This window comes from Lampris incognitus, chromosome 16 (assembly GCF_029633865.1).
Source record: "Lampris incognitus isolate fLamInc1 chromosome 16, fLamInc1.hap2, whole genome shotgun sequence".
NCBI lineage: Eukaryota > Metazoa > Chordata > Actinopteri > Lampriformes > Lampridae > Lampris > Lampris incognitus.
This window is the reverse complement of record NC_079226.1, coordinates 27169400-27183657: the sequence shown is the minus strand read 5'-3', so window position 1 is coordinate 27183657 and position 14258 is coordinate 27169400. Positions and strand designations below refer to the sequence as shown.

The following is a 14258-nucleotide window of genomic DNA, read 5'->3' as shown; positions in this document are numbered from 1 at the left end:
GGAAACACTAGACCGCCACAAAACAGACGGAGAACTGAGGTGGGAGGGAGAGAAATCGTGCAAGGCATAGATAGAAGTATGGAGTGACATGCGGGAGAATTGTGAGACTCGCAGTGGTATTTGGTTATGTGCCATGGAGGTTCATGCGTATGCAGGTTTTCTTTCCAAGCCGACACTACACCGGCTGATTTCACTGATTAACACAACTACAACCAGACAGGAGGACTAATCAGTGAAATCAGCCAGTGTAGCGTTCGGTTGGAGAGAAAACCTGTGAACACATGGACCTCCATGGCACATAACTGAATACCACTGTGCGAGAGAAACAGAGAAAATCCTCATCAAGGGATCCAAGGTAATTGGGGATAGCAAGAAGAATTGGGAGAGTAAAGGAATGCTTGATTTGTTAGAAAGAGGGTGATGTGGCCTGTAGTCCAGTTTTAAACTACCTGCTTTAGGGAAAAAGTTGGAAATCAGGAGGGGCCAGAGTCTGGGCTTGTCCACATGGTCACTCACCCTCTGGTTAGAGTTAAAAATACACAGTGCCCTGCAGTGGTGAGGAATAATAGCCAATATTTTCTTACTCTGCACAATAAGCAAAATCTAAATTCTTTAACTATGCTAGTTTTCAATACCTTATCTGTTTGGTTTTGTTGGGAATTTAGGATAGCTCTCGTTTCATCCGTGAACCTAAGCCTCCTCTCAACCCTCTTTCAGTATTTGCATGAAATTTGCCATTTTATCATTTAAGAAGGCTCATTGAAATATAGAATGGGTTTGATTTTGCTTTTCAGCATGTTAATGGACCAATACGTAATTATCCATTCTGGATCACTAAAAAATTAAGGCTAAAGTATACATTATTGATCATTTTTTTTATAATAATATTTGTCATTTTGTGATGCCTATGATGCCCACACTGAGAGCAGCACAGCGTCAGCCATGGAGCTCCCAGGGTCTCCCACTTGGGGTGTAGTGCCTTGCCTGAGGACACAATGGCACACTTGTTGTATTTAGGATCTGATACAAGCCCCCCTTCAGTTGTCAGATGAGGCCAAAATCAGGATTACCCAACTAGCCTGGGGTTTGGACCTGGTGACTGCTCAGTTAAACAATCCACTGTGTGGGTTTATTTGATGTTGTATGATTTTGACAGTGGCCATGTAACCCAGGTGACAGAATGGGTCACATGAGTAAAGAACAAAACAACAACATGACAATGCCTCCCTAAAGTCAGTGAAGAACCCGAACTGGACTGGATCTACATGATTGAGACTGGTTTTGAACAACCATCACTGAATAGCGCTTACAATGTTCCTCTCCATACATTTTACCACTCGAAATGTTTGAGGTACATCTGCCACGCTGAAAGTAAAAATAAGCTCTTCTAGGAAATGAGCGTTGATAATGATCTGGAAAATGAGACTCTCTCTCTCACTCTCCCCCCCCACCACCACCTTCCTCTTTTCCCATGCTTTTACGCTTCCTCCACAGTGACAGTTATGCGCGTGTGAGAGCAGTGGTCATGACTCGGGATGACTCCAGTGGTGGGTGGCTCCCCCTGGGGGGGGGAGGCCTCAGCTGTGTCACCGTCTATAAGGTCATCCGGGCGGAGGACAGCGGCAGCACCCACAGTGGAAGCAGCAGCAGCAGCAACCCCAGCCCCTGTAGCCCCAGTCCCAGCCCCAGCCCCACCACTGTGGAATTCCTCGTCAAGGGGGAGAGGCTCAAAGACAAATTGGTAAGGGTAACCTCCTACGATCCATAAGGGCATGCTTGTGGATGCTGTGTTTTTGTGATGTAATGAGTAAATAAGGCAAAGGCATGTCATGTTACTATGCAAAAAAGCCATATTTACCCTCCTTATGAGTAATTGTTTTTTTCATTAGCCTGCTTTCCAATCAACTTAGTCATCCCCCATTTCCCACACTTTCTAACACTATCTCTTTCCTTCATACTTAGACACACAAACTAGAGATGATGCATTCTGGGGGATTAGATCACCATGGACCCCCACCCGATATTCTGAGTCTCCTTTGTTTCATGCTCACTCACTCACTCACTCACTCACACACACACACACACACACACACACACACACACACACACACACACACACACACACACACACACACACACACACACACACACACACACACACACACACACACACACACACACACACACACACACACACACACACTCAACCACAGGAAGTGGTTGTTTGGCTTTCCTCCATGGCACAGGTATCCGAAAATAGGAGCAAGCAGCGTGATGCTGTGATGCATGATGACATCATCAAGGAGAAGGGCAGATTACTCAGGAGAGGAAAATGTGGGATGAGGGATGTGGGAAACACACAGAGAGCTTAGAAGGGACCGAAGAAGGAAGGAACAGGGGCTGGAAATTTAACCATCAGTCTGTACTTCACGGACTTTTAAAAAAAGGTTCCCATTCACAATTTCAACATGAAGACAATATGGCTTTGTTTGACAGATGGGATTAAGCCGGTTCCTTTCAGTAGTGATACTGAAAATGTTTGGTACCTTTGGATTAAGCTTGATCCTTGTCTATGTAACTGGCCCTATAGTAACATGGTGAGACACACATTTTCTCACACATGGTGAGAAAACCCAATGAGTCTCATAGGTATCTGAACAGTAGCACACGTTTCCGCCAATTGCTTCATTAAAAGGTTAAAGGACACAATACCCTTGAGGCTATAGTGTATGTTGTTAGCTTTAAAACAAGGTTGTGTGTAGCCATTTTGGATAAACAGTTAAAGGAATAGCTGCTTTTTTGTGTGGACTATGTATTTCAAGGCGACAACAGCCTGGGAACAGATTCAGAAGATTAAACAGATTTAAATAAATAAATACATTTTTTATATATATACATATATATATGCATACACACACATATATATATATATACATATATATACATTTATGTTTGTTTATTTATTTATTTAAGAAATATTAATGATGCAAGGGCTTCTAAAAATGCCAAAGCCATAAATAAGAGACTCTTGAGTTCATGTTTCCAGGTTGTCGCCTTACTTTCTGCCTTCTACTGTTAATTGATTAAGTTGTCTGTGCTTGGCTCTAGATTGTTTTAGGGTGATACGTAATACAAAAGTTAAACGTGACGAGGTAAACAAAGGCCTTCAAATTTTCAAATGTACCTTTGAATCATGCTGGTGCCTTGCTTCAACACTGGGATGCAGCTTGTTTTCTCTTTAATTTTCCCATGGAGTTCAGTATGAACATTAGCAGGGAAGAAACCTGCTGAAGACACAAATAGGATTGCTAAATCAGACACTTGTTTACTTGTACACATTTACCCCCAACCACGTACCGGATAGCAGGCCCGTGACAAAATCTCTTTTCACACCCTTTCATTCTGTATTTTATTGCCTCTCTCCTTTGATGGCGTCAAATGTGCGGGAGAATCCAGTACATGTATCATGGTAATCACCAGCCTCCGATAATGAAAGTGCAAATGTGTGTGTGCATGGTGAACTGTCTGTTACATGTCAGAAGATGGAAGAGGCCACCACGATGCTCAGAGCCTGGTGGCTTCTGATGATGTCACCCCAGAGGCTTGTTGAAGCAGGAGGTCCAAACCACAGTTGTTTTGTTGTTTTGTTGTTTTTTTGGGTTTTTTTTTAACTACCTCTATGATCCCTCTGCTTTAGCCACACACAGTCATTGTGTGTGTGTGTGTGTGTGTGTGTGTGTGTGTTTGTGGCATGTTTGTGTTTTGTTTTTTTGGGTTGCTATCCATGTGTGTGGCTCAGAGGAAAAGGGCGTGATGGGAATGCTATTGTTCAGACAGGGTATTCCTCAGTGAAACATAGCTCAGAGACACCAGCAAGTATTCTGGGATGTGGCAAAACACTCCCATCACCACTAGATTCTGCCCCCAGTCACCACAACAAAAACCCAACCATATGTAAGCCTGTGGGGATGCCACCCAATGCCAGTGTTGGCATCAACCACAGTGCCACCAACAGTTGGAGGGCACCAGTGAATGAGGAAAAATGAGAGACAGACTGGCAGAGAAGAGAATCATCAAGCAGAGAAAATGACGAGAACTGCAAATAAGGATGAACACTAAGAAATCTTAGAGATTGCTGTATTGCAATATATTGCATGGAAAAGTGTGTGTTTGAGGGCTTTAAGGGCACAAAGTCAGTGCAGTGTAATGGCGTGATAGTTTATACTGCCATAGCATTGTATATTTCATGTTTACACTGACACTGTCTTTCCAGGGCAAATAATGTAAAACCAAAACTATGAAATAGAGGAAAGGGTTCATTGCAAGAGTTCTTCAATGTCTGAAGCCCTTTTGTCCTAGACTCGCAACATTTTTTTTTTCATTTTTAAGTATACTAGTTAGAAACTTTGTAAGGGACATATTTCAGTGTTTATTTTAATGCACCCAGATGACAGAAAAACAGGATATGCATCACCCATCGTCTATACCTGCTTAATCCATTTCAGGGTCATCGGGGGCTGGAGTCTGTCCCAGCAGGCAGTGGGTGGAACGTAGGAAGACACCCTGAACAGATTGCCAATCCATCACAGGGCACACACACACACAGTCTTTCACACATCATTCACACCTATGATCAGTTTAGAGACTCCAGTTCACCATGAGAACACAACTCCACACAGATGGGCTGGAATTGAACCTATGAGCCTTTTGCTATGAGAAAGAAGTGCTTACAACTAAAAGTCATCGTGCCACTGTAAAAGCATAATATTCATACACAAAATAATATTTACGGGAAATAATATTGCGTTTGCAGTATACTTGTGTTTCACAAAACATTGTGATATTATAAAACAGGTTGCTTGGCTCCCGAGCCCTGATCAGGCAATAGCCCGGCTTACTATGTCTCATTCTCATGGCAGTTCTCTTATTTCTCCATTGTAAATAATAAACCAACAGTGCTAACTGCCACTAGGTTATTTTGAGGACTACTTTGCTGCAAAACAGCTGCTCTTGCTTCAATAACATACAAAATATGGTGAGTTCTGATAATGGATAATGGTATAACAATAAACACTGATCAGCCAAAACATTAAAACCACTGACAGGTAAATGAATAACATTGATTATCTTGTTACAGTGGTACCTGTCAAGGGGTGGGATATATATAAGGCAGCAAGTGAACAGTCAGTTCTTGAAGTTGATGTGTTGGAAGCAAGAAAACTGGGCAAGCATAAGGATCTGAGCGACTTTGTCAAGGGCCAAATTGTGATGGCTAGATGACTGGGTCAGATCATCTCTAAAACGGTGTTCCCAGTGGTGTTCCCAGTATGCAGTGGTCATTACCTACCAAAAGTGGTCCAAGGAAGAACAACTGGTGAACTAGTGACAGGTCATGGATGCCCAAGGCTCATTGATGCTCGTGGGGAGCGAAGAATAGCCCATCTAGTCCGATCACACAGAAGAGCTACTGTAGCTCAAATTGCTGAAAAAGTTAATGCTAGTTATGATTGACAGGTGTCAGGACACACAGTGCATCACAGCTTGCTGCGTGATGCACTGCGTGTGTAGCTGCAGACCGGTCAGGGTGCCCATGATGACCCCTGTCCACTGCAGAAAGTGCCTACAATGGGCACATGAGTGTCAGAACTGGACCATGGAGCAGTGGAAGAAAGTGGCCTGGTCTAATGAATCACGTTTTCTTTTACATCACGTGCATGGCTGGGTGCGTGTGTATCGTTTGCCTGGGGAAGAGATGGCACCATGATGCACTATGGGAAGAAGTCAAACCGGCGGAGGCAATTTGATGCTCTGGCCAATGTTCTGCTGGGAAACCTTGGGTCCTGGCATTCATGTGGAAGTTACTTTGACTCGTGCCACCTACCTAAACATCGTTGCAGACCAGGTACACCCCTTCATGGCAACGGTATTCCCTGATGGCAGAGGCCTCGTTCAGTAGGATAATGCACCCTGCCACACTGCACACATTGTTCAGGAATGGTTTCAGGAACACGACAAAGAGTTAAAGGTGTTGCCTTGGCCTCCAAATTCCCCAGATCTCAGTTCAATCGAGCGTCTGTGGGATGTGCTTGAAAAACAAGTCTGATCCACGGAGGCCCCACCTTGCAACTTACAGGATTTAAAGGGTCTTCTCCTAACGTCTTAATGCCAGATACCAGAGGACACCTTCAGAGGTCTTGTAGAGTCCATGTCTTGATGGGTTAGAGCTGTTTTGGTGACACGAGGGGGACCTACACAATATTAGGGAGGTGGTCTTAATGTTTTGGCTGATCGGTGTAAGTGTCATAATGAAGAACACCCAGGCAGGTACCAATCCTTATTAAAAATGGCAAGAGGACAGACTTGGAGTAGATGGAGGAAAAGAGAAAAATGGAAAGATAAGATGGTGGTGTGTAAAGACAAATAGATAGAAGGAAACAGAGATGGAGTGAGATAAGAGATGCGGAGGGGGATCTGTCTATAAGCGCAGTGATGCGGCACAGAGTGTGCTGGTGATGACTCAGCTGGCTCTCCATATAGCTACCAATCACCCTCCTCCTCCTCCTCTCTATCTCTCTCTCTCTCTCTCTCTCTCTCTCTCTCTCTCTCTCTCTCGCTCTCTCTCTCTCTCTCATTCTCTTTCTGTTAAAGACTACAGATCTAATTGACTGTTGAATACTTACTCTACTGACTCTCAAATTATAACAAACCTCTCTGGTTTCTCCACCTCACTTCTTCTCTTTTATCATGCTTTTCTCTTTCTCATTGAAACGGCAATGCGTATGGTGTAGCCCAGAAATGCTCAAAATAACTTTGCCTTGAAGCCAGGGCCAACTTGATACAATTGCCTATTTTCACTGTTAACCTTTGGCCGTTGTTCTTGTTTCCAGTCATCTTCAGAAGAGGGTGCATCTGCTCGAAGTGTAGGGGAGGGCAATGGTGTTTCTCGAATGATTGCATGTGTCCCATAATTATCACTGCACCCACAGATTGCTGAAATATGTTTTTGCAAACCGTCATTCTTTGTCTCCATCTTATTTCAAGACATATTCTCATAAATTAAGGCAATTTTTATAATCTAAATTCTTTAATGATTATGGGCTTGGCATTTAAAAAAGAAGGGGGTAAAAAAGAAGTTTTGCATGTGGACATACATATAGCATGGGAATAGACATCCGGTTACTATTCTATAGGTAAAAGAGGAATTTTTGCCTTATTACTGAGCATCGGAAGTTGTTTTTGGAATTGATGCGGTTCCTGCTGTCTAGATACTAGCTGAACTGACTGATGATGAATGCAGAGTTGAACTCCCCCCCTCAGTGGTTCTCCTCTTTCTGTGTGTGTGTGTGTGTGTGTGTGTGTGTGTGGCTTTCATCCTCCGAGCCAGTCCTGTCCTCCTGATAATCAGACCCTCTTGTCACAAAAGCCAGAGTGCAACCCTAAACTCCTCAGTCTGTTTACACTCCCATCACAGCTCTATTCATCTTCTCAGGCTCTCTCTGCCGCCATCTCTCTCTCCCTTTTTAAGCATCTCTGGCTATCTCTTTACTAATCCCTCCACCTCTCTCTGTCTTCTCTCTCCTCCTTCTCCATCTCCCACCCCTTTTTTTTTCCTTCTCCTATCTCCTCTCTCCCTCTTTCTCTGTTCCCCCCTTCTGTCTCTCTCTCGCTAAGTGGCTCCTCCTCTATTTCTCTGAGCGCAGTGTGGAATGTGGTGTTAAGTGTCGTACTTCCACGTAACTATGATACTTCCTCCTCCGTCGGCCTTGTTGTGTGCTCACCTTACCTGCTCTGGCTCCGTTCAGTCTCGCCTCTACAATCAGCCCCAGAGGCGCAGGCAGATCCCTCCCCCCCTCCCTCTATCCATCCCTCTCTCCTTCCCCTTCCCCACATCCACTGACTCTGGGTGAAGACACAGGCTTTAACCCTTGCCCTAGGAGACACGCAGCGTGCCGATGGCAATCGCAGACACAGACGAGACACACATCACTCCAAACAATTGTGTGACTTGGGTTGTTGTGTTGTGCTTGTGTTTTCTCCCGTATCAGCCCATATAATTAGCAATTCTCACCTCGACAATCAGAACGTAATGTGATCTGGTGTACTCGGATGATGGGCCCCCCTCACTCACTCACACACACACACACACACACACACACAACAATCGCACACCTTTAACCTCTCACACAGCTGTCATGTATCAAGCTCCCTAAGTGCACATGTTGATTGTTTTTCACCTCTTCGGGGTAATGGTAATTGGTAATGGTTCCTTGGTTTGTACCGGTTGGTGCCTTCGACAAGGCATTTGCAGCGCTAAGATCCACAGTGTAACGTTCAGGTCACTAAGCTTTTCTTCGCAACTGCAGCTACGCTCCTGCGTTCTCCTACCCCCGATTCCTCTATGCACGCTCACGTTCACACTCTGCCGAGCTCCTCTCGTGCACGCTCCCTTACTCTGTTGTTCTCGTGCACTCTCACGAAAAACCTCAAAGACTGTAATGGCCGTCTCTCATTTCATTTAATCTGCCTAGAGGAAGGCCTGGAGGCGGCCCAGCAGCCCTGATTAATAATAGGCTTTGGAAACACAGTCTCTCTCTGCCACACACTTCGGCTGCCTGGCTCCAAAACATACACCCCCCCCCCCTCCCACCACCACCATTGCCACCACCACCGCCACCACCACTGTTCTCCAGCTTTCTCATCATCTGTCATGAAAACCCAACCATTTAGAATGTGTTTTACAAATTACCCAGAAAAGAATGTGAAATTGTTGTGTTTGATATGATTTTTTTTTTCAAGAATCTCAAGTTTTGCATAGTTTCACTTGCTTTTTTTTTATATCTTTATCTTTATCCCTTCTCTGGTCATGGTGCATGTTCTGGTGGACGTGATTGAATGTGACATGTTTAAACAGCAATGGGCGAGGAGCTAGAAGATAGATTTATAAATGTGTTTTGCTGTTTTTATTCTTTTTCTATTGAACTCGGAGTTCAATCCTCAGACCTGCAAATTACACTATTTCCAGTCAAAACACCCCTTATAACTTAACAGTTCTAACCAACGGCTACTTCATTTCATCTTTGATTGCAATGTTCTCTGGATGAATATCAAAGATTGGACCATCTTATATTTATTATATTACAATTATAATACACCTCACCTATTAACGTGTGTGTGTGTGTGTGTGTGTGTGTGTGTGTGTGTGTGTGTGTGTGTGTGTGTGTGTGTGTGTGTGTGTGTGTGTGGCGGTGTCAGGTGGTGCTGGAATGTGTCCTACAGAAAGACCTCATTTACAACAAGGTGAACCCCATCTTCCATCACTGGAGGATCAATGACAAGAAGTTTGGTCTGACCTTCCAGAGTCCCGCTGACGCCCGCGCATTCGACCGGGGCATACGCCGGGCCATTGAGGATATCGACCAAGGTGGGCTTTGCGTGTTTCTCCCATATGTGTGCACTATGTGTGTAGCGTAGATCTAGGGGGAGGGGCTGCGGGTACCTGCATGTGTGCTTTTGGCTTTGGAGGCAGGGTGTGGAAAAGAACAAAGCCAATTTCAACTCACCGGAACACACCTTAACTCAGGTATCAAACAACCAGCATTGGCCATTGTTTCCGTATCTTTGAAAAATCAGCACAGCCCACAGATTTTTCTCTGCCATTTTTTTTTCTACCATCAGACTCACAACAGGTTTGTTTGGATTGCAGAAGTTGGAAGAATGCATGGGTGTGCAGCCATGCTGTTACTGCTCCAACATGACTATGTGCATAGCCGTGGTACACATTGTCTTGCGTATTTTGTGTGCGTCAACCCACAGTATATTCCCATCTCTGTGTCAGTGGTGTGTGTAATGGATGGCTTAGCATCTGTTCATGGAGAGATGCATAGCGTTGATTAGCAATGATGACTTCCCCCCCTGCTACCTGCTCTCTCACCCCAACATGAACCCTCATGCATTATCTTATCTGTGCCTGCTACCCAGATAAACACTCCACTTCCTGTAGAGACTGGCAGGGCAAAGCCATGCCCAGACAGCGAGTAATAGTGGAAAGAGAGCAAGGGAGGGTTGCTTAAAAGGACGGGGGTAGAAGTGGAGACATGTGGAATGGGTGGGAATCTACATATGGGTAGAGGTTTAATTGGAAAACGGCCAAGAGAAGTTGACTGGGCCCTGTCTTTGTATAGCCTAGTGTGGGCAAATCCAGAAGTTTAAAGACCAGAAAAGCTAGTCTAAATAGAGATGGGGTTTGGATCAAACCAAGAACAGAACACGGCATTTATGCTTTTGCTTTACTTTTCTTTTCTTTTTTTCTTTTTTTTTCTTTTGATCGAAACTAGACATTAGACACAGATAGATTTGGGCCTGCAACTTGAGTTAGCAGCTTTGGGTCCTGATAAACGTTATATTTCAGCATAGTGCCAGAGGTTGCAAAGTCATCCAATTAGCAGGAGAACTGCCAGCTCAGCGATCTGCCACCCAGCCTGTAGTTAAACAAGGGGCTGGCTGGCTGGGCTGTCGCGCTTTACTCGCCTTTACTCTGTAGACCTGTACTCTCTAAGTACAGCCGAGCATATCATGTAGGCTTATCAATACTGGTCATCTGCACCCTCCTGCTCACAACCTTTTATCTCAGATTCAAACTTCCTGGGCGCAAGTCTACACAAAGCCGTCGAGGTAAAATATAATCAACTAGGGCTGGGTGTTTTGCAATTACTGTGTGCAGGATGTTTTGTATGCGAGGGAGGGTGAGTGGGGGGGGGGGCATCATGATTTATGAAAGCTAAACTCATATAGGTATAGTAATGACAGCCAGATAATGTCCAATCAGAGATCAAGCAGCCATTCAGTTGGTTTGAGAGCATGTTGGCTCCGACTCTAGGAACAACAATAATGTCCACATCACAGGTAGCTTTGGGAAAAGGCTGAACCCGGTGTACCAGTTGACCTAACATGGATAATGGCACTGTTCTATAGCCAGTCTATTTAACTTGTTCCCTGCTCCTTGCCCAGAGGCTTTACAGTCGTTCTCTGATAGTGAATGCCATAGCTCTTCCTTATGAATTTCACTTGCAGTTAGGCAATGGTGTGTTTTGTCTCCTCTCTCCAGCTGTCCTCTCCTCCCTCTGCTCTTTTCTGTCTTCTCTTTTGGCTTCCTCTGTATTCTGACAGTGTTGTGTAATGCCTCTCTGTGGCACAGGCAGGCAGGTTCCTCTGTATTCCTGTTGCATCGCTCTGCTGTTGGACTGTTCTATGTATTCTGTGTGTGTGTGTGTGTGTGTGTGTGTGTGTGTGTGTGTGTGTGTGTGCACGCGCGCGTGTGTGTGTGTGAGGGAGAGAATGTGTTTTTGTGTATGTGGATGCACGTGTCTGTATCAGCCTTGCAGTCCTTTGTTGCCGTGGCAACGCCGGGCACATGGCTCAGGCAGCACCATGGCTCAGTGCTGCCTGAGTCGTGCTGCAAGAAGCCCCCGTCTCACTGTGGTGGAGAGGAGAGCGCACGCGTGCAAAACACACACGGTCACACATGCACAAAACACGCCTACCTTTTCTCCATGTGATTCAGAGATGGACAGACAGACTCGTCCAATCAATGTTCCTTCCCCTCCCTATGGCAGAGATGGCATCATCCCATGGTAAAGGCATGAACTGCTATTGCCTCGCAACAGACAGACAGACAGGCAGGCAAGCAGACAAACAGAAAGACAGCCTCGCTGACTGATGGCTGACTCGCTGTTAAAAATGAAGCTTCAGTGATCCTAATTAGGCAAAGTTGAGTCTTAAAAAGAGCCTCTTGATGCCCCAGGTACAAACAGTTTCCCTTTGATCCCAGTGGAAATGACTTAATCCCCGTTTTCCAAAGCTTTGCCAAGATTTTACCCTCGACCATTTTCTCTTCTGTAGGCTTTCTTCGGCTTATTTTTAAACATGACTTTGCTGCTGCTGCTGCTGCTGCTGCTGCTGCTGTTTCCAAGTCAAATGAAAGCTTGGATTGTCCTTGTATTGGTTTTTTTTTTTGCACAATCACTCACACACTTTTCTTAAATCTGTTTATTATTGCCCTTAAATTCTACTATCACAAAGAACACTACACTGATCAAACCTCAGTTTGAAACAAGCCACATTCCTGCAAAAAAAACATTCATCGGTACTGTTCTACGATTTTGCATATTTTACATCTTTTATACATCAGTTAGAAGCACTGCTATATTTGAACACCCCTTAACTTTCTATTTTTCCCTTTGAAATTTCCACTGTAATCCATATAAGTTATAGAATGCACATATGTGAAAACAATACAATACAATTGTGTATTACTGAATTTTTGCTGTGGATGTGTAAGCAAAGTGTCAGGGGGGAAAAAGTCAAGATCAAGTGCAAATCCATCTAAACCACATTAAGCGCAATGACACAGAAGACCTACACTGATGAGCCAAAACATTGTGACCACCTGCCTAATATGCTGTTGGTCCTCCATGTGGCACCAAAACAGGGCCGACCCACCGAGGCACGGACTCTACAAGACCCCTGAAGGTATCCTGTGGTATCTGGCACCAAAATATTAGCAGCAGATCCTTCAAGTTCTATAAGTTGCAAGGTGGAGTCACTGTGGATCGGACTTGTTGGTCCAGCACATCTCACAGATGCTCAATAAGATTGAGATCTGGAGAATTTGGAGGCCAGGGCAACACCTTGAACACTTCATCATCATGGGCACTCTGACTGGTCTGCAGCTACACAGTCCCATACGCAGCAGGATACGATGCACTGTGTGATGTGATGCATTCCACCTGTAACCATCATTAACATTTTCTGTGACTTGTGCCACAGTAGACCAGTTCAGACCAGATGGGATAGCCTTTGTTGTTTCCCTCGCACATCGATGAGCCTTGGGCACCCAAACACCCTGTTGCCGGTTTGTGGTTTGTCCCTCCTCGTACCATTTTTGGTAGGTACTCAGGGTTCAAAATAACCGATGGCCCGGGGCCAGAAAAAGTTTATGCAGGGCAGGTTGATTGGCCAGTAACAGGCCCGTCCGGGCCAGTGTCTGGCAATCAGAGTCATGGGTAGGTCCCTTTAAATCTTTCCTGCCCTAGCGTCATTCATTCATCATATTCATACAGGTACTCAAAAAAAACAAATCCGTGAAAGAACATACAAAGCTACAAAAAGAAAGAGGAGCGTCCTACTTTTGTGGAAGCAACAATACTCCTGGGTGGAAAACAGCAACTGTGGTATGTTTTGTACAGTTCACTGGTGATTCCCTGCAAAGGCTGATCGGGGGGGGGGGGGGTGTCATTTTTTTAAAGCATCTGGCAATTATCGAAAACATGCCCTCGACGTGCATGAAAAAAGTAGAAAGCAGTGTATGCTAGCCAAGCGGATGGTGGACAGCCTGTCATCAGGCCCTCTTAACATCTGGGAAAGATGGGCAAATATTTAGTCACCGGAGGATGGAGAAGCTTATTAACACAGCCTACCACATCGTAAAGAGTGAGCAACCATCAATAGATTTTATTTTACTTGACACATATAAGGAAACAATCACCTGTATAGTATTTTATACAGTGAATAAATCGCCAAACCGGCGGCTCGATGGCCCAGTGGTTAGCATTGTTGGGAAGGTCCTGGGTTCGAACCCCAGGCCATCCCAGGTCCTTTCTATGTGGAGTTTGCATGTTCTCTCTGTGTCTGCGTGGGTTTCCTCTGGGTGCTCCGGTTTCCTCCCACCATCAAAAATACATGCATGTTAGGGTTAATACTCCTGTCTGTGCCCTTGACCAAGGGAATAGGAAAAGAACTAGAGTTGGTCCCTGGGCACTGCACCGCAGCAGCCCACTGCTCCTATAGGATGGGTTGAATGCAGAAAACAAATTTCATTGTAACCTGTACAATGACAAAATAATGTGGCGTTCTTTCTTTCTAAAAATTATGGAAAAAGGAGTTATTTTAATTTATTTGGCTGCAGGGCCAGTGAAAATATACAAGGGGCCAGTAAAATTCTACTGGCCAAGTGGGCCAGTGGGGAAAAAAATGTTACAGTGGACACTAGGTACTAACTACTGCTAACCAGGAGCACAAAGCTTTGCCATTTCAGAGATTCTCTGACCCCAGAACCAGTCGTCTGGCCATAACAATTTGGCCCTTGTCAAAGTCGCTCAGGTCTTCACTCCTAACCATTTCTCTTGCATCCAGCACACTGACTACGAGAACTGACTATTCACTTTACCATCTAATCTACCCAAACCTTGACATGTGCCCTT

At 44.8% G+C, this 14258-nt stretch overlaps 1 protein-coding gene across 1 annotated transcript in view; it reads left to right on the top strand.

Moving 5' to 3' along the window:
• Positions 1-14258, top strand: part of spred1 (sprouty related EVH1 domain containing 1) — a 43002-nt gene that overhangs the window by 13223 nt on the left and 15521 nt on the right. Inside the window, exons 2-3 of the mRNA XM_056295723.1 lie at positions 1495-1741; positions 9253-9421. Of these exons, the coding sequence (XP_056151698.1) occupies positions 1495-1741; positions 9253-9421 (416 nt within the window). The remainder of the gene's footprint in view (positions 1-1494; positions 1742-9252; positions 9422-14258) is intronic.